A 22,059-nucleotide genomic window follows, 5' to 3' on the forward strand; every position below is an offset into this window, starting at 1 on the left:
CTGTGCAGTCTCAGTGAGAGCCCCGGCCTAGCACTACTAAATCTGTCGTGCATGTTTAGAAATAAAGGAGCTGGAGCCGGGCTGGGGGGTGGGAAGAGCAGAGGTGGTGGTGATGGAGAGGTGACAGGGCAGGGTGGGGGTTTCATGTCTGTCACAAAAATGTACAAATCAAGCAAACTGAGGCCTGTCTTCCAAGATGCAGAGATCTTGGTCTGGTAGGACATGGGTTGTGCTTTTCAGGAGTACCATGTTTCATTTCTTTTCTTTCTTTCTTTCTTTTTTTTTTTAAAGACGGGATCTTGCTCACTCTGTTGCCCTGGCTAGAATGCAGTGGTGTCAGCTAATTTTTTCTGTAGAGATGGGGACAGGGGTCTGGCTCTTGCTCAGGCTGGTCTTGAACTCCTGACCTCAAGCAGTCCTCCCACCTCGGCCTCCCAAAGTGCTAGGATCACAGGCGTGAGTCCCCACACCCAGCCGGAGTAGCATGTTTCAGAGATCAGGGAGGAGGCAGTTGGATTTCACAGTAAGCCAGGTGGCAAGGTGTTAAGGGTTGAATAAGTGGACAGGAAATGAAGGCTACTCCTCAGATTTAATGGCCACCACACTCAAAGGCAGAATGAGACTAGTACCTCTTCCAAAACATGCCACTTCAAAAAAAAAAGAGAATAGTACCTATTTCTTAATGGGGTTGTATGAATTAAGTCTGCAAATGTACATAGAATAATGTCTGGTCCAATTATAAGCACTCAGTAAATGTTAATATGCCGGACTACACAGTTTCCATTATCTTTAGATCTCAAAGCAAATGTCTATGTGCTTTCATTATTCGCATTTTACATACCAAGGAAACTGAGGTTTAGAAATGTTAAGAAAACTTGTACTAAAGATGACACAGTTTGGTAGAGGACAAGTTATCTGCTGGGAGGGAGCAGAGCTGAGAGTCAAGGACAGAAAAATCAAAGTGTTTCTAAGCAACAGCAAGGTCTGGGCTACCACTAAGAGTTTTGGAGTGTTTAAAGTAGGTGCAGACCATTATGGGTCCACCAGTCTCCTGGAACGGGGAGGAGACTCCTACCTAGACGTCACAATGAATAATAAGATAGTTACCATTTATTAATACTTAGCTTCCACCATGAACCAAGTTCTGCATTAGGCACCTTATTTCATCCCATTTGTTTCCCACCCTGATACTAAGAAAGGCATCAGCTTATTTTCCTGATTAGAACACTGAGGCTCAAAGAGAAAGCCTTGCCTGAGGTAGGTTTTTCCAGGATGAGGCAGGAGCTACATCAGAATGTATAACCAGCAAGGAGGGCAGGGAGGAAAGATGAAAAAGTGAGACTTCTTAACCCCGGCCAGCTGCAGAGACCTGGGAGCTACTCTCAAGAGTCAAGCACCACTCACTGCCACCTCTGGACAAAAGTGACACCCAGGCAGGCAGCGGTGGCTCTGAGGTCAGAGCCCTGTTTCTGTGCAGGCCTACTGTGGGGGAGGGAAGAGCAGGAGAGGGAGTAAGAGCTGTCATCTCAGTCCTGTGGGAGATCCAGCATTGACTTTAAGCACTGAGTGTCTCTGGGATCCTGGTAGAACTCAAACCTCACTCCTTTCTCGTCCCCAGGCTTCCCCCTCTTCCCCTCAGACCTGAGGCTGCCAGCTGGCCCTTCTCTGGAGCTCTCTTCTGCATCCAGGAAGGCCACAGCAGCCCAGCTGGGACCTGCAGCCTCCAGGACTCTTGTTCCATAGGTGGCTTCTCCTAAGGGGTGCTAGAGACCAGCACAGGGAAGAGTAACAAGTCTCAGGCCCTGATCTCCCCACAGTGATTCATTGTCCTTCTCCCCCCATTAATCCCTGCTAAAATTGAGCAAAAATGTTCAGCACTCCTGATGCAAAGGTGAGATTAAATGTTGACAATGGTTAAATGGGGAAATGAGGCTTGAGCCTGACTACTCTTGCAAGAAATTCTTTCCTTTCTCCTGTGTAGTTCCTTCAACTGCCCCATAAATACCAGGCTTCTCTTCACTTAGCCCCAGCTGTGGCTTCATCTGAAGCTTACCCCAAACCTACCCCAGTAGTCCCTACCTCTTCCCTGTGCTTTGGACTCTCCTCCAACTGCTTATGGCGGCAACCACCACCGCTAGGATGGTGTACAGGATTCCCATGTTCACCACATAAACATCCTCTAGCCCTTTTTCCAGTTGTATCTCTTACTCCCCACAAAGTCCCCAAATCAGCTGGGATTCCTCCCTCTCCCTACATGTCCCAATGAGCAGATTGTACTTCCTAAAACTTTGGGATCCCTTTCCTCCCCTCATGCCTTCCACCCGTCTTAGAGCAGGAACTTCTCCCCCGAGTCATTCCATCAGCAATTAACTGGTCTTCTCCAGCCTTTCCCCTTTCTTGTGTACCATCCACAACACAGCTGGGCACTCTTTCTAATCTTAAACACAAATACAACTGAGTCACTCACCTGTGGGCGAGCCCCCCACGGCTGACAGCGATTTGGCCCCTGCGTACCTGTGTAGCCTGCTCCTATCCCTCCCACTCCTCTCTGCATGCCATCCTGTCTTCCCCTGCCGGACTTCTCATTCACCTGCTTCCTGTCTAGGCTGTAAGACTACTCTAAAGCTACGTCTTCGCTGCTAGGGAGCCAACTTGTCTTTTGTTTAAGATGGGATCTTGTTCTATCACCCAAGCTGGAGTGCAGTGGCATCAACATAGCTCAGTGCAGCCTCCACCTCCTGGCTCAGGTGATCGTCCTGGCTCAGCCTCCTGAGAAGCTGGTACTACAGGCGTGCACCACCATGCCAGCTAGTTTTCTGTTTTTTTTTTTTTTTTTTTTCTAGAGGTGGGGCCTTGCTATGCTGACCTTGAACTCCTCGCCTCAAGCGATCCTCCCCACCAGCCTCCCAAAGTGCTTTGATTATAGGCGTGAGCCACCACACCTGGCCAACTGCTAGTTTTTAAGACTAGCATATCAAGGGAAGGAATTAGGTACTCTTGCCCTTCTTGTAAAAACTGTACCTCAGAAAAACTAAATTATGGATGAGAGGAAGATCTTTTTCTATAGAAGTATTTCAGCTAATAAAATAGAAAGTTGGGAAAATATGACTAGTATTCAGATAAACTTTTTTTTGCTTTTTTTGAGACAGAGTCTCATTCTGTTGCCCAGGCTAGAGTGCTGTGGTGTCAGCCTAGCTCACAGCAACCTCAAACTCCTGGGCTCAAGCAATCCTCCTGCCTCAGCCTCCTGAGTAGCTGGGACTACAGGCATGTGCCACCATGCCTGGCTAATTTTTTCTATATGTATTTTTAGTTTTCCATATAATTTCTATTTCTATTTTTTTAGTAGAGACAGGGTTCTTGATTTTTTTCAGGCTGGTCTCAAACTCCTGACCTTGAGCCATCCTCCCGCCTTGGCCTCCCAGAGTGCTAGGATTACAGGCGTGAGCCACCACACCTGGCCTTAGATAAACTTTTAAAATTGCTAATCTCCTTTAGATATGATGATGCTATGTTTAAAGGAGTCCTTTCAGAGAAAAAAGCATGTCTAGGAATTGCTTCAAAATAATCCAGGGAAGGGAAAGGGATGGGATATGTAAATAAAACCCGGTTCTCCATGAGAGGATGAAGCTGGAAGACAGCTATGTAGGGGTTCACCATATTCTGCTACTTTGGATGTGTTTGCAATTCTCAGTAAAGTGAAACAAAAATAGATTACCACCTCTAAACCTAAAAAAAAAAAAAAAAAAAAAAAGCTCTTCCCTGCTGTGTTCCCTTCGTACAGGCCCTCACCACCGTTACAGCTACCACAGTGCAGGGCAGAAACAGCCCCTGAGTTAGGGCCGCATTCTATCCTCCGAGCTTGGATCTAGTAGCTGCTTAAAGAATGGCAGTTGAATGAGTAGGCAGGTGGTGCTCGTAGGGCTGGCTGTTACAGCTGACATCTCTAAAGATCATCTCCATAGCCCAGAATCCTGAAGAGGGCTGGGTATTTCCCTCCTTTGAGGAAAGGAAGTTATGGACTCCCTTTGCTACACACCAGGCAACTGCCCCATTGCCTCTGGATCACCCATCAGTTCCGAGGGCACCCTTGGAGCTGAACTCCACCTCCACCCTTAGCCCCATCGTCAGAGACTCTCCCCTCCTCCGCCCCACAAACACACGCACACACACACACACAAGGCTGCTGAAGGTTAACTTTAATAAGGCATGGGCTGACTCTTGCTTCTGGGCTTAAAGGTCAAAGAGGAAAGGCATCACATCTGTAAGGAAAGAAGAGAGTTCAAAGGAGTGTGCTTTGTAGCTGCTGTTCCCTAAGCCTGGGATGCTCTTTCATAGCAGGTAGTCTTCTCACTCAAGGCTCCAATGCCACCACTTCTCTGAAGCCTCCCTGAACTGCTCCAGGGAAAGACAAAGTCCCCTTTGCACACAACCTGTATTGCTTCTCACAGTGTGTGGTCACCATTCCCCAGGCTGCTGAGCTGTGAGTAGGGCCAGTTGCACCTTAGTTGTTTCCCGATCAATTCCTCGTACATCAAGTCCCACACTTGTGGGGGAGGTCTCGCTTCAGGCATCACTCAAGGGTCTCAGACCACTGCTATTCTCCCTGCTTCCTACAGAAGAAGCCCCCCATGGCATGCGACCTGCTTGCACACTCAGCCTTGGGTCGGGATGGATCCTCAGGTCCCCTCCCCCTTGGGCCCACACATGGCAAGGCCTCACACCTGGCTGGCTCATGCACTGTTGGATACTCTCCAGCCTGGTGGAAGCCAAGGCGCGGGCCTCCTCCTCAAAGCGGCGGTTTCCCTCCTCAGTCAACTTCCAGAGGCAGGACCGAGGCCGTGTGTTGGCCCCATCCTGCGCGCTGACTGGCACCTTCTCAAAGCTTTCCCGGAAGCAGAGATTGTGGCGGACAGTATTCTTCCAGCCTTCTGGAGCTGTCCGGAAAAAGGGGAAGTGGTATCTGTGGACAGCGAAGAAGAGAAGTAAGGAAAGCATGGTTTCTTTGGGGGATGCCCTACTCTTGAGCATGTTTTTCCCCAGGGGCCAGGAGCCTCAGCCTTTTGCTCAGGGTGGATAATGGTAAGCTGGCTGGAACTGCTCTTTGCCAGCCCAACATGTGGCAAAACCACGTGGTGCATTGCTCTCCTGACTCCCCGCCTTTTAAGTCCAGTTCACTGCCCCCAGCCCCAGTCCCATTGCCTGCCCTCCCTCTGAGGACTCGGGACTTGGGCTACAGCACGGACAAAGCAGAATCAGGCTAACTAGCTCCTGTGAGAGGAACTTTGGTCAAGGAGGGACACCACTTGAGGATTAATATTCTGAAACATTGGGCTCTTCTCCTAATAACCTGGGAATGGTCTGAGCGCTCCCCCACACTGTGTCCAGGACTATTAGAGCTAAGGAACTCTTCTCGGCTGGGCTCTGCTGGCCCCTGGGGTATAGGGAGTTGTGCCAGGCAGTCCAGCCCTAGCAGAAGCAGGTGGGGAACTATTGGGGAAACCAGAGAGGAACGGTGGGAGAAACTTACCTGACCCAGGTAAATTTGTGTTTTAAAAGAGAACTAAGCCATAAAAAAGGGTGGAGGCTTTTTTTGTTTTTAGATGTGAACGGGGTTGGGAGTAGATATGTTCCTATACATGTGGGCACACGTGCACCTGGGAAAAGAGGACTGGGAATGTGCTCATGCTCTCAGACCCAGAGGGGGAAACTGAGTCAGCAGCCCAGGGCCTGGGACAGATTGGAAGGCATCAGACCGGGGCCCTGGCCCCCTCCCTTCTCCCTCCTCACAGGGCCCCCGGCACATACCGAGTGAAACTGTAGATCTGCTGTACGTTGAGGCCACAGGGGGAACTGTTTCTTAATGCCAGGGCAATTAGGTGGAAGTAATTGAGAGGGGGCCGGGACCAGAGCCTCCCCGCCTGGTTGTTGGCTTGCCGAAGCCTCCGACTCTGGAGGGCGGCCCTTTTGTAAGGGGACGGGAGAGCCACAGAGGAGCTGTCATCCTGGTCCTCAGCCTCCTCCTCTTCTGTGAGCTAGAGGAGCACAGAGTAGGAACTGGTCCTGACTCCTCAGCCTCTACTCCAGGGTACAATGGCAGGAAGGGGTAGCTGTCTAGGGCTATCACCTGGGCTTCTCCCCAACCCAAGGATGTAGGTGATTTCTGAACCCATTAACCTTTTGCTATCCCCAAGAAAACAGAAATCCACTGTATCTTCCCTACGCCCATCCCACCTACTGCCCAAATCCAGTTTACAACCCCAGATCCATACCTCCAGGTTGCTGGGGGAAGAGGCAAACTGCTTCTCAGGGGGAGACTGCTCGCTGGAAGAAAGGGGCAGTGATTCCACCCCTGTGGCCTCTGAGCCACTGGCATCTTCCTCCTCCTGGGGTGGCTGAGGGGAGGGGAGTGTGCTTGCCACATCCTCCCTCTTGCTAGATTCAGGGACCTCCAGCTTTCCAGGGGGAAACACGATGTTAGGGTTTACCCACATCCACAGATTGGGCTCAAAATCCGGACCTGTGCAGAACAAAAGTAGACTGTGCACCACAGCACTCCAGCTTTGGGTGTCCCTGGTATTCAGCCAGGGCACAGAGCCGTGTAGGGGAGGTCACTACTCACCATCATCTTCACAGTTGGGTTTTTTTTCTAGGGGTAATTTTGGTGGCTCAACTACTCGGAGTTTATATCTGGCAACTGGCAAAAAGACAAAAAAAGGGTCAAAACATCCTAGGATTTTGATTGTGACCCTTGGTCCTGAGCCTTGAGGCTTCTCGTGGAGAAGGTTGTGGGTCCTGCCTGGGGGGTTATGACACCATATTCTACTGGCTTTCCTTTTAGCTCCCTGACCTTCTCATTCTCCTCTGCGTCTTTTGCTTCTCACTCCACATATATTGTCTCTGAATGATCTCACGCATGCCTGTGGTTTCAGTCACCATCTATAAATTTAGGGCTCTCAAGTCTTTACCTCTGGCCTTAGACTTCTCTGCTAGTCCTTAAGTAGAACTGCCTATAAGCTGTCTTTACTTGGGTAACCCATAGGCACTTCAAACTCAACATTTCTAAAACTGAATTCCATCTTCTTGCTCCTCCTCCTGTATTCCTTGTCTCAGCAAACAGCACCAGCATCCGACTGGTTGTTTGGGGCAGAAACTATTTTTTCCCCTCACTGTCCCCATTGAGAGTCATCATATTACAGATGAATCTGTAATTTTTTGTTTGGGAAATGATGACATATTTTGGAGAGCTTAGTAATTAGAAAGGATGCCCATTACATTGCTAATGTTCAACAGAGAACTAGAAAAGGAAAAAGTAGCAAGTTACAAAATTGGAAAAGGCAAAACTATCATTATTTGTAGGAAAAAAATGATTAACACAGAAGATCATAAAAAAGCAATATACAAATTATTGGAACCAATAAGAGCACAGCAAGTTTGAAAAATACAATTTTTTTTTTTTTTTTTTTGAGACAGAGTCTCACTCTGTTGCCCGGGCTAGAGTGCCATGGCTTCAGCCTAGCTCACAGCAACCTCAAACTCCTGGGCTCAAGCAATCCTCCTGCCTCAGCCTCCCGAGTAGCTGGGACTACAGGCATGCGCCACCATGCCCAGCTACTTGAAAAATACAATTTTTTAATAAAGGTACTGTTGCCAAGATATGCACCTGCACTGGATTCATGAGATTCAAAAACATAAAAATCAAATAAAAGAAAAAAATAAAAACAAAAAATAAAAAGGTACTGTTTACAACAGCAACCAAAATTATGAAGTATCCAGGAGTTAACCCATGAAAGAATGGACTAGCCCTTTATAAGGGAAAAGAACATGTTAACTACTATTTAAGAACATAATCCTTGGTTATCTAGTGGTTAGGAAGACAAAAAGAAAAACAAAAGTGAGAACTTGAACCAAGACATGCAATACATATTATAAAGATGCCATTCACCCTCAAATTAATCTATAAATTTTATACACATATTATAATACATAAAATTAAAAGGTTCTACATAGTAAAAATCACCATCAGCAAAAAATAAAAATACAAACAATAAGCCAGCCAGGCGTGGTGGCTCACATCTGTAATCCTAGCACCCTGGGAGGCTGAGGCAGGCGGATCGTTTGAGCTCAGGAGTTCGAGACCAGCCTGAGCAAGAGTGAGACCCCTGTCTCTACTAAAAAAAAAAAAAAAAAAAAAAAAAAATAGAAATTAGCTGGACAACTAAATATATATATGTATATATATAAAAATATATAAAATTAGCCGGGCATGGTGGCGCATGCCTGTCGTCCCAGCTACTCGGGAGGCTGAGGCAGGAGGATCGCTTGAGCCCAGGAGTTTGAGGTTGCTGTGAGCTAGGCTGACGCCACCGCGCTCTAGCCCAGGCAACAGAGTGAGACTCTGTCAAAAAAAAAAAAAAAAAAAAAAAGAAGAGAAGAGAATAAAGGGATTAGGGTTGGTATGTAGGAGTGGGGTAGGTGATGGAGGTAATGGGGTGGACATTGAAGGGGAAAATGACTCGAGTTAACCCAAGGACCTTGCCAGAGCCATGGCAGGAGTACCGTGAACGCAGGGGTGATCGCCTCAGCTCTCTACACCTGAAGTGCAAGAGAAAAAATAAAACTTAAAAGGCCACGGTGGCCAATTATCCATTCAGCAAATATCGAGCACGTCTATGTGTCAGGCAACGTATTAGACGTGACGATACAGCCATGAACCAAACTGATAATTAAACATGTTTTTAAAGAGACGGAGAAAAATAAGTGAAATACATAGTATGGCAAATGGCGATAAGCGCCATGGAGAAAAGGCCCAGAAGAAGCCTAGAAGGTTCCGGGAGCTGAGCGGCTCCCGGGGTTGAGTCGAAACCACCGTGTTTGGGTAAGACCGCCGCCCTCTGGGGGCTTCCAGTCGAGGCGGGAGCCAACCCCCATCCCGAGTGGAGTCCGCGAGTGGGTGGGGGGAGGGGGCTCCGGGAACTGCGCACGGGGGCTGGGGGCCCCGAAGGTCCCCGCTCCTGCAGCGGGGCGAAGGCTGGGGGCACCCGTGCCCCGGGCTCCCGCGAGCCCCACCCGGCGCCGACACGCCCAGCCCCCACCGCACCCATCCCGGGCACTCACGGTTCTGCTCGGCTAAGGGGAGGTGCGCTGTGGTGAAGGCCAGAAAGGCCTCGTTCCCCATGTCCCAGTCCAGCAATCCTGGGACCTGGCCATGGAGGCTGTCCCAAAAGTCGAGATGTCGGAGTTTGAGGTCCACCTTTAGCGAGAGGAGAGAGAGACTGGCGCCGTGTGGGAGAGTCGGTGAGACTAAGGATTAGGCCTGGGTGGCGCTTCCTCAAATACGCGGGCTCTGATTGAATGAGGCTGGAGGCATCTCAGGTGTGGAGAGTCCCATTTGACGCCTTTAATCTCTTCTGGGCTCTACCCACCACCGAAGTCTTTCCTCCACCCCTACCCTTGCATTGTGGGATTTGGTGACCTTGGGGGTCCAGAAGAGAGGTACCCCAGACCATCTTCCCCCTCTACATTTGCACAAAGCTCTTATTTAGAAGGAACAATGATCCCGTGAGAGCATTAATAGCTATTTTCTAGAAGTTCTGAAAGGTTTTATGGCTTATCCAAGATCACATCTGTGGTAGATGGTGGAGATGGCATTAGATTGATTTAATTCTTAAAATTCTGTTTTTAATAATTTCAAATTTACAGATAAAGCCCTAGAATGATATAAAAAAATCTTGTATGCTTTTTCACCCAGATTCACCAATTAATAACATTTTATCACATTTATATTTTTCTCTCCTTATATAATACACATATATTATGTTTTCCTGAACTATCTGAAAGTAATTTGCAGAGATCATGCCCCTTTATCCAGAAATAATTAAGTGTTTCCTAAAAACAAGGATATTGGCTTACATAACCTGAAAATCAGAAATCAGAAAATTATCAAAATCAGAAAATGTATCATTGATTCAACATTATATTTAATATAAAGATCTTATTTGAATTTCACCAAGTCTCCTAATAATGTCATTTATATAAATTTTTATTCTGGTCTATGACCCCCTTCAGGATAATGCAGTACATTTAATATCCATGTCTCTTTAGTCTCCATTAATCTGGAGTGGTCTCTCTGCCTTTGTAATCTTGCATAACATTGACTTTTTTTCTTTATTTTTATTTTTTGGTAGAGACGGGGGAGGTGGGGGGGGTCTCTCTCTCTTGCTCAGGTTGGTCTCAAACTTCTGACCTCAAGCAATCCTCCTGCCTCGGCCTCTCAGAGTGCTAGGATTACAGGCGTGAGCCACCATACCCAGCTGTTTTTTAAATCTTTCTCTTTTGATAACATTGACATTTTTGAAGAGCACAAGCCATTTATTTTGTAGTTTGGGTTGGCTGGTGTCCCCTCATAAGTAGAGTTAGATTATGCATTTTTGGCAAGAATACCACAGAAGTGATGTTTTTTTCTTAATTCATCACAACAAGAGGCACATGATGTCACTTATTCTCCTTATTAGTGATGTTAACATCAATCACTTGGTGAGTAGTATCTACCAGGTTTCTCTACTGTAAATTTATAATTTTTCCCTTTTGTAATTAATTAATAAGTAATTTGTGGGGAGATACTCTGAAGTTATCTAAAATCCTTTTCCTCATCAAACTTGGACTCATTAGCATTCATTTATGATTCTTGCTGGAATCAATCATTATTATGATAGTTGTAAATGATAATTTTTCTAAATCTATCTTTCTCCATTTATTTAGTTGGCATTCTATTGTAAAGAAGAGCTTTTTCTTCTCCTATATTTGTTTGTTCTAAGTATGGGCTCAATGGATTCTTATTTTATAGAGTGGATTATAATTCATTACTATTATTTGGGGGGGTTGTTTAAGACAGGGTCTCATTCTGTCACTCAGGCTGGCATGCAGTGGTGCAATCATAGCTCACTCAATGCAACCTCAAACTCCTGGGCTCCAGTGATCCTCTTGCCTCGGCCTTTCAAGTAGCTGGGACTACAGGTACGCACCAACAAACCTGGCTAATTTTTCTGTATTTTGTAGAGATGGGGTGTCGCTCTTTCTCCGGCTGGTCTTGAACTTCTGGCCTCAAGCAATCTTCTGACCTCGGCTTCCCAAAGCACTAGGATTACAGGTGTGCGCCACTGTGCCTGGCCCATCATCATTATTATTATTTATTATTATTTTTTTTGAGACAGAGTCTCACTCTGTTGCCCAGGCTAGAGTGCTGTGGCATCAGCCTAGCTCACAGCAACCTGAAACACCTGGGCTTAAGCCCGGCCTATTATTTGGTGGGTTTTTTTGTTTGTTTGTTTGTTTGTTTTTTTTGAGACAGAGTCTCGCTTTGTTGCCCAGGCTAGAGTGAGTGCCATGGCGTCAGCCTAGCTCACAGCAACCTCAGACTCCTCGGCTTAAGCGATCCTACTGCCTCAGCCTCCCGAGTAGCTGGGACTACAGGCATGTGCCACTATGTCTGGCTAATTTTTTCTAGATAGATTTTTAGTTGGCCAGATAATTTCTTTCTATTTTTAGTAGAGGCGGGGGTCTCGCTCTTGCTCAGGCTGGTCTCGAACTCCTGACCTCGAGCGATCCACCGGCCTCGGCCTCCCAGAGTGCTAAGATTACAGGCGTGAGCCACCGTGCCCGGCCTATTATTTGTCTTAATCCTCAAATTGTTCCATATTTGCCTAGTGGGTGAGGTAATTTCCTCTGGTTCCTTTGTATGGTATCCTGAGTTCCCCTGTCAGAGCTCACCCATCCTGTATTGTGTTACCTGTTGCTTGTCCACTGCATCAGAAACTTTAAGAGTAGTACTTGGTACATAGAAGATCCTCAAATAAATGTTGTTTTTAATTTTTTTGTAGAGACAGGGTCTTATTTTGTTGCCCAGGCCCTCAAGCCATCCTCCTGCCTCGGCTTCCCACAGTGCTGGGATTACAGGCATGAGCCACCACACCTGGCACAATAGCTTCCTTTTTAAAATCTGCTAGAGTACATCTATTGTGCATCAATAAATAAATTGTTTAAACAGTTTTTTAGGCTGGGCGCGGTGGCTCACGCCTGTAATCCTAGCACTCTGGGAGGCCGAGGCGGGTGGGTAGCTCGAGGTCAGGAGTTCGAGACCAGCCTGAGCAAGAGCGAGACCCCGCCTCTACTAAAAATAGAAAGAAATTATCTGGCGCACTAAAATATATATAGAAAAAAAATTAGCCGGGCATGGTGGCACATGCCTGTAGTCCCAGCTACTCGGGAGGCTGAGGCAGTAGGATCGCTTAAGCCCAGGAGTTTGAGGTTGCTGTGAGCTAGGCTGACACCACGGCATTCACTCTAGCCCGGGCAAAAAAGCAAGACTCTGTCTCAAAAAGAAAAAAAAGTTTTTTAAATAAATAAGGTTTTAGCAGAACACAATAAATAAAGTTTGCTAGGAATAAATAAATGCATTTTTTAAAGTTTGCTAGGAATAAATAAGTAAATAAAAGTTTGCTAAAACGTTACCTTTAATATCAATAACAATTTTAACAATAATTTCCCTAATTATAAAAATAATACATTTGGGCCGGGCACGGTGGCTCATGCCTGTAATCCTAGCTCTCTGGGAGGCCAAGGCAGGCGGATCGTTTGAGCTCAGGAGTTTTAGACCAGCCTGAGCAAGAGTGAGACCTTGTCTCTACTAAAAAATAGAAAGAAATTATATGGACAGCTAAAAATATATATAGAAAAATTAGCCGGGCATGGTGGTGCATGCCTGTAGTCCCAGCTACTCGGGAGGCTGAGGCAGGAGGATTGCTTGAGCCCAGGAGTTTGAGGTTGCTGTGAGCTAGGCTGATGCCACAGCACTCTAGCCCTGGCAACAGAGTGAGACTGTCTCAAAAAAAAACAAAAAAAAACAAAAAAAAAAACATTTGATACAGAAAACTTGGAAATACAGAAAGCCCAAAAGGAAAAACAACAAAACAAAAATCATTCTTTGTATCACCCAGAAATAATAATTAATTCCTTTTTTTTTTTTTTGAGAGGGAGGGTTCTTGTTTTGTTCCTCAGGCTGGCCTAGAACTCATGGGCTCAAGGGAGCCTCCCACCTCAGCCTTCCAAGTAGCTGGAAATACAGGCATGTGCCACCGCAACCAGCTACATTTTGATGTATGTTCTTTCAATCTTTTTCGTCATAGATGTTTGTTTTATTAGAAAATGTTGCTGGGCAGGGTGGCACAGCTCCTGTAGTCCCAGCTAGTGGGGAGGATGAGGCAGGAGGATTGTTTGAGCCCAGGAGTTCCAGGCCACAGTGAGCTATGATTGCCTATGTGAATAGCCACTGCACTCCAGCCTGGGTGGCACAGTGAGACTCTAAAAAAAACCTACAAGACAGTAATGGCGTAAAAAAAAAAAAAATACCTATAAGAGATACCACTTCATATTCATTGGGATGGCTACTAAAAAAAAAACCACCAAAATAAAACAAGTATTGGTAAGGATTGGAACTCTCTCTCTCTCTCTTTTTTTTTTTTTAAGAAATTGGAACGCTTGTGTATTACTGGTGGGAATGTAAAATGGTGCAGCTACTGTGGAAAACAGTGTGGCAGTTCCTCAAAAAATTATGGTCCAGAAATTCTACTTCTGGGTATACACCCAAAAGAACTGAATGTTCATAGCAACATTATTCACAATAGCCAATAGCCAAAGCGTAGAAACAACCCAAGTGTTCATCAGTAGATGAATAGATAAACAAAATGTGGTAAATACATACAATGGAATATTATTCAGCCTTAAAAAGGAATGTAATTCTTATACATGCTACAACATGGATGAACCTTGAAGACATTATGCTAAGTGAAATAAGCTAGACACAGAAAGATAAATACGGTATGATTCCACTTATATGAGGTATCTAAAATAGCCAAATTCATAGAGAGAAAATAACATGGTGGTTGCCAGGGAGTGGGTGGGTAATGGAGAGTTATTATTTAATCAGTACAGAGTTTCTGTTTGAAATGATGAAAAATTCTTGGAATGGATAGTGATGATGGTTGCACAATAATGTGACTATACTTTTTTTTTTGAGACAGAGTCTCACTCTGTTGCCCTGGGTAGAGTGCAGTGGCGTCATAATAGCTTACTGCAGCCTCCAACTCCTGGGTTCAAGTGATCCTCCTGCTTCAGCCTCCCTGTAGCTGGGACTACAGGCATGCACCATGATGGTCAGCTAATTTTTTTTTAAGGCAAGCATGAAAATGAGGTTTATTGAGGAGAGAAAGACAGAATTACTGAGCAAGAGCAAGATATAGGTTATAGCCGGGCGTGGTGGCTCACGCCTGTAATCCTAGCACTCTGGGAGGCCGAGGCGGGTGGATCGCTCAAGGTCAGGAGTTCGAGACCAGCCTGAGCGAGACCCCGTCTCTACTAAAAATAGAAAGACATTATATGGACAACTAAAAATCTATATAGAAAAAAATTAGCCGGGCATGGTGGCGCATGCCTGTAGTCCCAGCTACTCGGGAGGCTGAGGCAGTAGGATCGCTTAAGCCGAGGAGTCTGAGGTTGCTGTGAGCTAAGCTGACGCCACGGCACTCACTCTAGCCCGGGCAACAAAGTGAGACTCTGTCTCAACAAAAAAAAAAAAAAAAAAAAAAGATATAGGTTATAGAGCATGATACTACGCCACAGATGACTACTGGACCCATTGTTGCAGCAAAGGGCGAGCAAAAGGAAAGGCGCAAAAAAGATGGCCAGGTAAGTTTTTCTATTTTTAGCAGAGACGGGGTGTCTCGATCTTGCTCAGGCTGGCCTTAAACTCCTGAGCTCAAGTGATCCTCCTGACTTAGCATCCCAGAGTGCTAGGATTATAGGCGTGAGCCACCGCACCCAGCCAACAATGTGAATATACTTAATGCCACTGAAATGTATGCTTTAAAATAGTACTTTTTAAGTTATTTATGTATTTATTTTAGAGCTAGGGTCTCACGATGTTGCCCAGTCTGGTCTTGACCTCCTGGGCTCAAATGATCCTCCCATCTCAGCCACCTGAGTAGCTGAGACTACAGATGCCTGCCACCATGCCTGGCTATCTTATGTATATTTTACCACAATAAAAACATGTTTATATCAGTAATTCCCAAACTTTGCTGCGTATTGGAATCTCCTAGGGATCTTTAAAAAATACTACTGCTTGGCTCCTACCATTCATCCTAATGAATGGTATGGGGTGTGACCTGGTCATCAGGATTTTTTAAAGCCCCTTAGATGATTCTAATGTGCCGCATCATTGGTTTCCTGCCCGATGCTCTTTCTACAACACAAGAAGGTTGAGCTTCAAACCTCCCTGGGCTGGTACAGTTAGGGTGAGAGGAAGCACTTCCCAAAGCCTTCTCTCTGTGGGGCACATTCTCCCTGACTCTCCCTCCTGACTTTAGGCCTCAGCTCCCGTGGGTCCACCCAGACTAAGGAAAGGCCACTCCTCTCTCCCACTGTTCACAGCACGTGTAACATTTTGTATTTACTTGTTCACGTTTTGGGGGCCTCTATTCCTTCTGCTAAGTTCCGTGTTAATTGCGTGAGGGAGGAACAGTGTCTTTTCACAGTTTATTTCTGGCTCCTTCAGTGGCACCTGGCACGTGATAAATGTTCAGACAGTGTTTGTGGGATGAAGATTGTTGTCCTCTGTTTCCAATACCTCCCTTTCTCAGGCCCTTGGGTTACTCTAGAAAGGGGTCAGCAAAGCCATTGTTCCAGCATCTTCTAACTCCTTATTCTGCGAATCATTTCTGATTGTTTTTACATAATTTTTGGCACTTTCCTAGCCCCTCCTTTTCAGGGGCTTCTTCATTCCTTGGTGCATTTGTTCACTTATTCAACAGGCATTTACTGAGAACCTACTGTGTCCCAGTGTGGAGCTGTGGAGCAAAGCAGCTGCTGTCAGGGAACTTATAGACCGATAGAGAGACAACCGAATAATCACACAAACACGTAGTTATTATTGATATATAAACCATTGTAATGCAGTGAAAGACAGGATAGGGAAACCCAAGCTAATGGGAGGGAATGGAGGTCAGAAAAGGCTTCCCTGGAGAAGGGATAGTGAGCTAACTGTGCAAATGGGAATGGGGGGGGGGCAGTCACAAAAGCTGTCTGGGCATGCGGAATAGTCTGTGCAAACGCCCTGAGGCAAGAGGGAACACAGGACATTGAATGTGGTAAGAGCTGAAGAACAGTTAGGGGTTAAGTCAGGCCTGGCTTTGAAGGTCTTTGCCCTAAGAGTAACACAAAGGTCCCTGATCCTTACAAGGAATATATATTGGAGAGGACAAAAGTAAATGAGGGTGAGCACTCCTGCCCTTTCCGCTCTGCGCCAGGCTGTACATTCTTGTCCCCCTCCTGCCAGGGTGCTTCTACTTCTGCTCTCACCTCCTAGAGCCCCTGTAGCCTATTCTCCCCACCACCACCCCTAGCTGTGTCCTGTCATTGGGCCTCACCCAGGTGGCCCTGTCTTTGTCTTCTTCCAGACAGAGCCTCTCCTCTTTTCCCTAGCACTTCCCCTTGCTCTGCTACTCCCCCACCCCCAGGCCCTCAGGCCTCCAGCTTCTGCCCCCATCCCCAGGCCCCTGGTTGGGTGGCCTGCTGTGTGCTGTAGAGGGTGCAACACCCACAGCCCAGGTGTGGGTCTGAGAACTCTGGCTCCTGGGTTCTTATCTCATCTGGCCCCTGCCTGCCTCATGGGAAAAGCAACTCTGGGCTCTGGGGCAGAGAGAGGACCGGGAGCACCCGCAGCCTGGATGTAGATTCTATAGGTTTGAGCCACAGTGGAGCCCACTAAGAGGAAACACACACGGTAGATATGGCCTCAGCCTTTATTGTAGGGACTTACTTCACTGAAGGAGGGGTGGATTGTTATGGGGGGGGTGGAGTTAAATGGTAAAATGGGAAGAAAGTCAACTCTGGTAGCAGTGGGGTGAGGGGAATAATAGGGAGTGTTGGAAGTGAGTCATTGGGGGAAAGGAGGGGGACAGAGGGAGGAAGGGGCTCAAGGGAAGGAGGCAGGAAGGGAGAGGTGAGGGCAGCAAAGGAGCCAAAGGCCAGTGACTGAGGCCTGGGAAGAGGTGGGCTGGGGAGAAAAATGGGCAGTGCCCTAGACTTCCTGGAGGAGCCCACTGCCCCAGGCAGCCTCCTCACTTGCGGGCACCCAGTGCCAGGGCGATGATGAGGCCCAGAACCAGCAGAAACATGGCAACGGAGAGCAGCACTGTGATGACCACCATGCCCCCTGTTCGGGCCATTCCCAGCCCAATAGATTCCATATTTCTTCCTGTCAGAAGAGAGAGGGGGAGGCCTTTGTGGGCAGGAGGGGCCCCTAGCCTGCTCAAGGGTCACACCTTAGCCCTCATCCAGCCATCCAACCAACCATCAACCAATCTTCCATCCATCCATCCAACCAACCAACCAATGAATCATCCATCCATTCAACCAACGAATCATCCAGCCAACCATCCAGCCAACCGGCCATCCAGCCAACCAACCAGCCAACCAATCAACCATCCACCTATCCACTGACGGATCCAAACATCTATCAAGTAAACTTTTATGCATCTCCTATGTCAGTCACTGAGGATACAGAGTTAACAGGGCACATCCCTACCCACGAGGAGCCTTTAGTTTAGAAGTACAGCAGATGTCACCAGGCAGTTGCCATGCCAAGAGCTCAGTGCTAGGATAGAGGTAAGCAAAGGTGCCGGGGGGGGGGGGGGGGTGGTGGAGGGGACAGGCACAGGGAGGCACAGCTAACTCAGACTGGGGGATAAGGTGGGAGGGGTCAGGGAAGGTTTTGTGGACCCTGAGATGCGAAAGGGAGTGGGAGTGTTACTTACGAGGAAGAGTGGACATTGGGATCTCTCTGCTGGACTCAGTGGATGTCCCCTTCTTCACTAGGTAGGAAATGCTTTTGTGGTGGGGAAAGAGAGAGGAGAGGACCCTCAGTGAGTATCTGGGTCTTACGGGAAGAGGGCTCCAGCCTGCCATATGTACACTCCTCCAAGAGGGGCCCGGTTCTTACACCATTTAGCTGAGCCTCACTCTCTCCCCATGCTGACCATACCCCCCCAACCAGCTTCTCTTCCTGCACCCCCATCCCACAGGTGGCCCAGGCCTGGACTGGGTACCTACTAGTATTTGGTTCCTGGCACGAGGTTTGTCACTTGGTAGGCACTGAGCCGAGTGACTGTGAAGCCAGCCCCGCTGTCCACCACACTCACCAGCTCCCTGCGCCCACGGCATGGAGGCACCACGAAGCTGGACTTCACCACTGGGCAGGGAATTGAGGGTGAAAGGCAGGGTCAGGTTTCTGGAGGCGCCAAGGAGAAGGGGCAGCTTCTCCTGTCCCCAGGAGAGGGGTTGACAGGAAGGCACGGATGGGGGAAGGGACGCTGGGGATGTCCCGGGAAGAGGTCTCTAGGGACATGGGGGATACTTCGGGAGGGGGTAGCAGACCTTTGCTGTCATTGGCCCTCCGCACCATCAGTGTGGCGTTGCCTCCTGTAAGGTGACAAGGTGGCAAGGCAACTAGCAGGCTCTCCGTTAGCGCTGGGGACAGCAGACCAGAAAGGCTTGAGATGTTGAAGTCTGCTGAGAGGCCAAGAGGGAGTTCAGATGAGGATCAACCCCACTCCTGGCCATCGGATCTGGCCCCGCTCCCTGGGGCTATCGCTAAGGATGCACATTGCAGTCTGTGGTCAGAACAGCCAGGCCTGTGCTAGTGTGACCACCAGGTGGCAGGCTTGGGCTGCAGAAGCTGCACACTCCACCAAACGGCCCTGAGCCATACCCTGGATGCCAGGAGCCGGGCAGCGCCCAACCTTACCCCTACCCGCAGCCTTGGATCCTTGCCCACACCTCTCTGCCTCCTGGGTCTGGAAGAGGACCAGAAGTGTGCCCTGAGCCTAGTGTCTGTTGCCTGGTCAATGCCATCACCAGCTCCTCTTTGAGAACCCTGGAAGGCACAGTGCCCCCTGCCCAGGCCCCCAAGCACCTCCCCACCCCTGCCAGAGATGGCAGAGACCTGCAGCTCCTGGGGCCAAGACAGCCAGCAGAATCAGGATCAAGGGCACGGTGTGGATGGGCAGCAGCAATGCCATGCTGGCCTGGGAACTGGAGCAGGTGCTGGCAGGCCAGGGCTTCCTGAGGCAGGTGAGGCCCTGCCCCTGGGGTGGCTGATTTTGTCCTGGGGCTGGGAGGGGCTGGAGGGGAATCCAGTCCAACCTGCCCCTTGGGCCCTATAGCCTCAAAGGAGGGGGGCAGACAGGTTTTTCAGGATGGGGAGCTAGCCTTCAGGCCAGGAGAGGGGATGCCCTGGCTGGATCCTGGTGGCTTAGCCAGCTGCAGGGGGCAGGGTAGCTAAGATGGTGGTAGAAATCACCCCTTCTTCTGAGACTCCCACGTGTAAGGCACAGTGTTCCTGTGTGCACATGCGTCTGGAGCTTGGCCTGTAGGCGACTGCTCTCCCAGGTGGTGGGGGTCTTCCCAGGAAGGTCCTGAAAGGGCCTTGGCTGGGTAAGAATAGGAGAGAAAGAGACTGGCAGTAGAGGTAGGGGCAGCAGAACAAGGGGTTCAGTTCTTGGTGTGGACTAAGGCCCAGGTACTGCCACTCTGGGAGAGGCAGGGGTGCCAGGGAGCACACAGGGCTTCAGATTCCCCTGGAGGGTGGGGACAAGGAAGGACAGGGAAGACTTCCAGAGAGACCAGAGAGGTGGACACTGACCCAGGCCAGCAGGGGTGGGGGTGGTCACAGTCAGCCTTGGGCAGCAACCATTTGTTGAACTGAGCATGAAGACAAGAAAGAGACCTGGTAAAAGAACATGAAAAAGAGACACGATTTTCTAACTACATCCCCCACCCCTAAATGCACCCCCCCCCAACACCCTGGGCTCCATTAGACAGAAGTGGAGAAGTTCAGAAGTTCTGAGCAGAGAGGGGGAGGGGAGATGTGGAGTCAGTTCCTGCTCTGGGCACCGGGCAGGGGCCCTGCCTGCTCCAGCACACTTAGTGCTACAAGCCATCGTGGGTGGGAGATGTCATTGGCTCCCTTGTGTGGAAGTGGAAACAGACTCAGACAGAGTCACCTGTGGAAAGCAGAATGCTTTGTCCGGAGAGGCTGTAGACCTCTACAGAGGCTGAGAGTTCCACAGAGACTGTTGCTGCCCATCTCTTTGCTCCTTGAACCGTTCCATCTTGCCCCTCCCAGAGAAGGGCCAGGGTCCTGGCAGGAAAGTGAGGGAGGTTGTGTCCTTACCCCCAGGGTGAGAAGGGTAGGCTCAAAGTTTGGGGTGTGAGTGGGGAATGACAGTAAGGACAAAACTCATGGGCCCAAACAGAGGGTAAGAGGGTCTTAGGCCAGTGTTTCTCCAAATTTAATGTGCAAATTTAATCACCAGGGATCTTGTTAAGATGCGGTTTCTGAGGTAGTGGGTCTAAGGTGAAGCCTGAAATTCTGCATTTCTAACACGCGCGCTTCCGGGACGCTGATGATGCTGGTCTGAGAGGCCCCCACCTGGAGCTGCCGCTGCTCTGCACTAGTACCCCTGCCCCCCACCGCTGGATCCGCTTTCATGGAGTTGGGGCAGGTGTTTTTCCCCAGTCTGCCAGGACAGGCTGCCTTTGGGTGAAGAATTAGATTCTGCTTTTCCTGCACCTTTTAGATCATATCCTACAAACTCAAAGAGGATCTTTTGCACATTAAGGAGAACTTGGGAGAGAAGGAACAGAATTAATGGTGGAATGCCAGGGCCAGGGCCTCTCCCTGGAACTCCCCAGATCCCATCACCCACCCCACAGGATGTTTACACTTGGACTTGAGAGGTGTCTCTCTCCATTTCAGTCACAACCAGGAAGCAGAAAGGAGGAGAGTTTATTGCAGGGTGGGTTGCACTGGGTCCACTCTTAAGCCCCCATCCCTATCTGAAATTATGAGATGGACAGAGTAGGGAAGGGGAGGGCAAATCTCTGATCACATTTTAAAGGGATAAGAGGACCCTGTGCCTTTAAGCCCTCCTTTCTCCTTCCAATCCCCCCCACCTTCCCACCCCGGCCCTCCCCAGGTTTCTGGAGGAGCAGAGAGTTGCGTCTTCTCCCTGCCCTGCCGAGCTGCTCACTGGCTGCTCTGGAGGCTGTGCTTTGCGGTCTCCATGGAAACCATTAGTTGCTAAGCAACTGGAGCATCATCTGTGCTGAGCTCTCGCATCTAATTATCCCATCACAGCGGCCGAGAAGGGTTTGGGGAACTGAGAGGAGGGGGAGGCCAAGCGCAGGAGCAAGAGGATAACTCTTTTAGCAGAGCAGATTCATTGACAATGCTGAAGTCATTTAAAGCCACAGCACCCTGTTCCTCTGGAGGATTTCCCAGTAACTTGGAGTAAGGGAACCAGGGCTGCATATACCTAGAGTCTCTCTGTTGGACCCACTCTTTCTAGGCTGTCTCCTTGGATTCCTAATTCTAAACTCTCTCAAGTTCCCTCCCCTGTCTCCTTTCTTCCAAATCTCCTACTCAAGCCAACAGACATTTATCGAGTACCAAGTATGTCCTTAGAACTGTATGAGGCACCAAGGATACAAAGGTAAGATAAGTTTCTGCTCTCAAGGAATTCCTAATAGCTCTATCCTGCCCAGCCTAGAAGACTATTTCCTAAAACAAAACTGCTCTTTCTGGACTGTGGTACTTTTTAAAATTTCCCTTGAACTGTAGTGGTTCTGTACCCAGAAGACCTGGGATGAGAACCCAGGTCTGTCTGACATGCCATGGTTCTCTTTCTACAATGCCACTCTTCTGGCTCCCAGTCAATTAGAAAAACATGTCCACTTGGCTCCATGGGCACATCAGCCTCTGATGGCAACTATTGTCCGTCTGTTGATAAGATGCCATAGCACTTTAGGTAGATCACTTTTTTAATTTATTTTATTTTATTTTATTTTTTGAGACAATCTGACTCTGTCACCCAGGCTGCAGTGCAGTGGTGTGATCATAGCCCACCGCAACCTTGAGCTCCTGGGCTTAAGTGATCCTCCTGC

The 22,059-nt window shown here is 48.5% G+C and overlaps 2 protein-coding genes across 2 annotated transcripts; both read right to left on the reverse strand.

Annotated features, from left to right (window-relative positions):
* Window positions 1–4,190: 4,190 nt before the first annotated feature.
* On the reverse strand, window positions 4,191–9,278 carry FOXR1 (forkhead box R1). Its single transcript, XM_069468864.1, has 6 exons — window positions 9,118–9,278; window positions 6,623–6,697; window positions 6,273–6,520; window positions 5,809–6,035; window positions 4,725–4,963; window positions 4,191–4,262 (listed from the first exon to the last, which is right to left on the reverse strand). Exons 1-6 carry the CDS (start codon window positions 9,176–9,178, stop codon window positions 4,234–4,236), a joined length of 879 nt encoding a protein of 292 aa, XP_069324965.1. The 5' UTR covers window positions 9,179–9,278; the 3' UTR covers window positions 4,191–4,233.
* Window positions 9,279–16,836: 7,558 nt separating this feature from the next.
* UPK2 (uroplakin 2) lies at window positions 16,837–19,187 on the reverse strand. The gene is made up of 5 exons (XM_069468865.1): window positions 19,058–19,187; window positions 18,490–18,621; window positions 18,166–18,304; window positions 17,871–17,941; window positions 16,837–17,311 (listed from the first exon to the last, which is right to left on the reverse strand). Exons 1-5 carry the CDS (start codon window positions 19,131–19,133, stop codon window positions 17,175–17,177), a joined length of 555 nt encoding a protein of 184 aa, XP_069324966.1. The 5' UTR covers window positions 19,134–19,187; the 3' UTR covers window positions 16,837–17,174.
* Window positions 19,188–22,059: the final 2,872 nt, after the last annotated feature.

The sequence above is a fragment of the Eulemur rufifrons genome, chromosome 6, assembly GCF_041146395.1.
Source record: "Eulemur rufifrons isolate Redbay chromosome 6, OSU_ERuf_1, whole genome shotgun sequence".
Taxonomy (NCBI): Eukaryota; Metazoa; Chordata; class Mammalia; order Primates; family Lemuridae; genus Eulemur; species Eulemur rufifrons.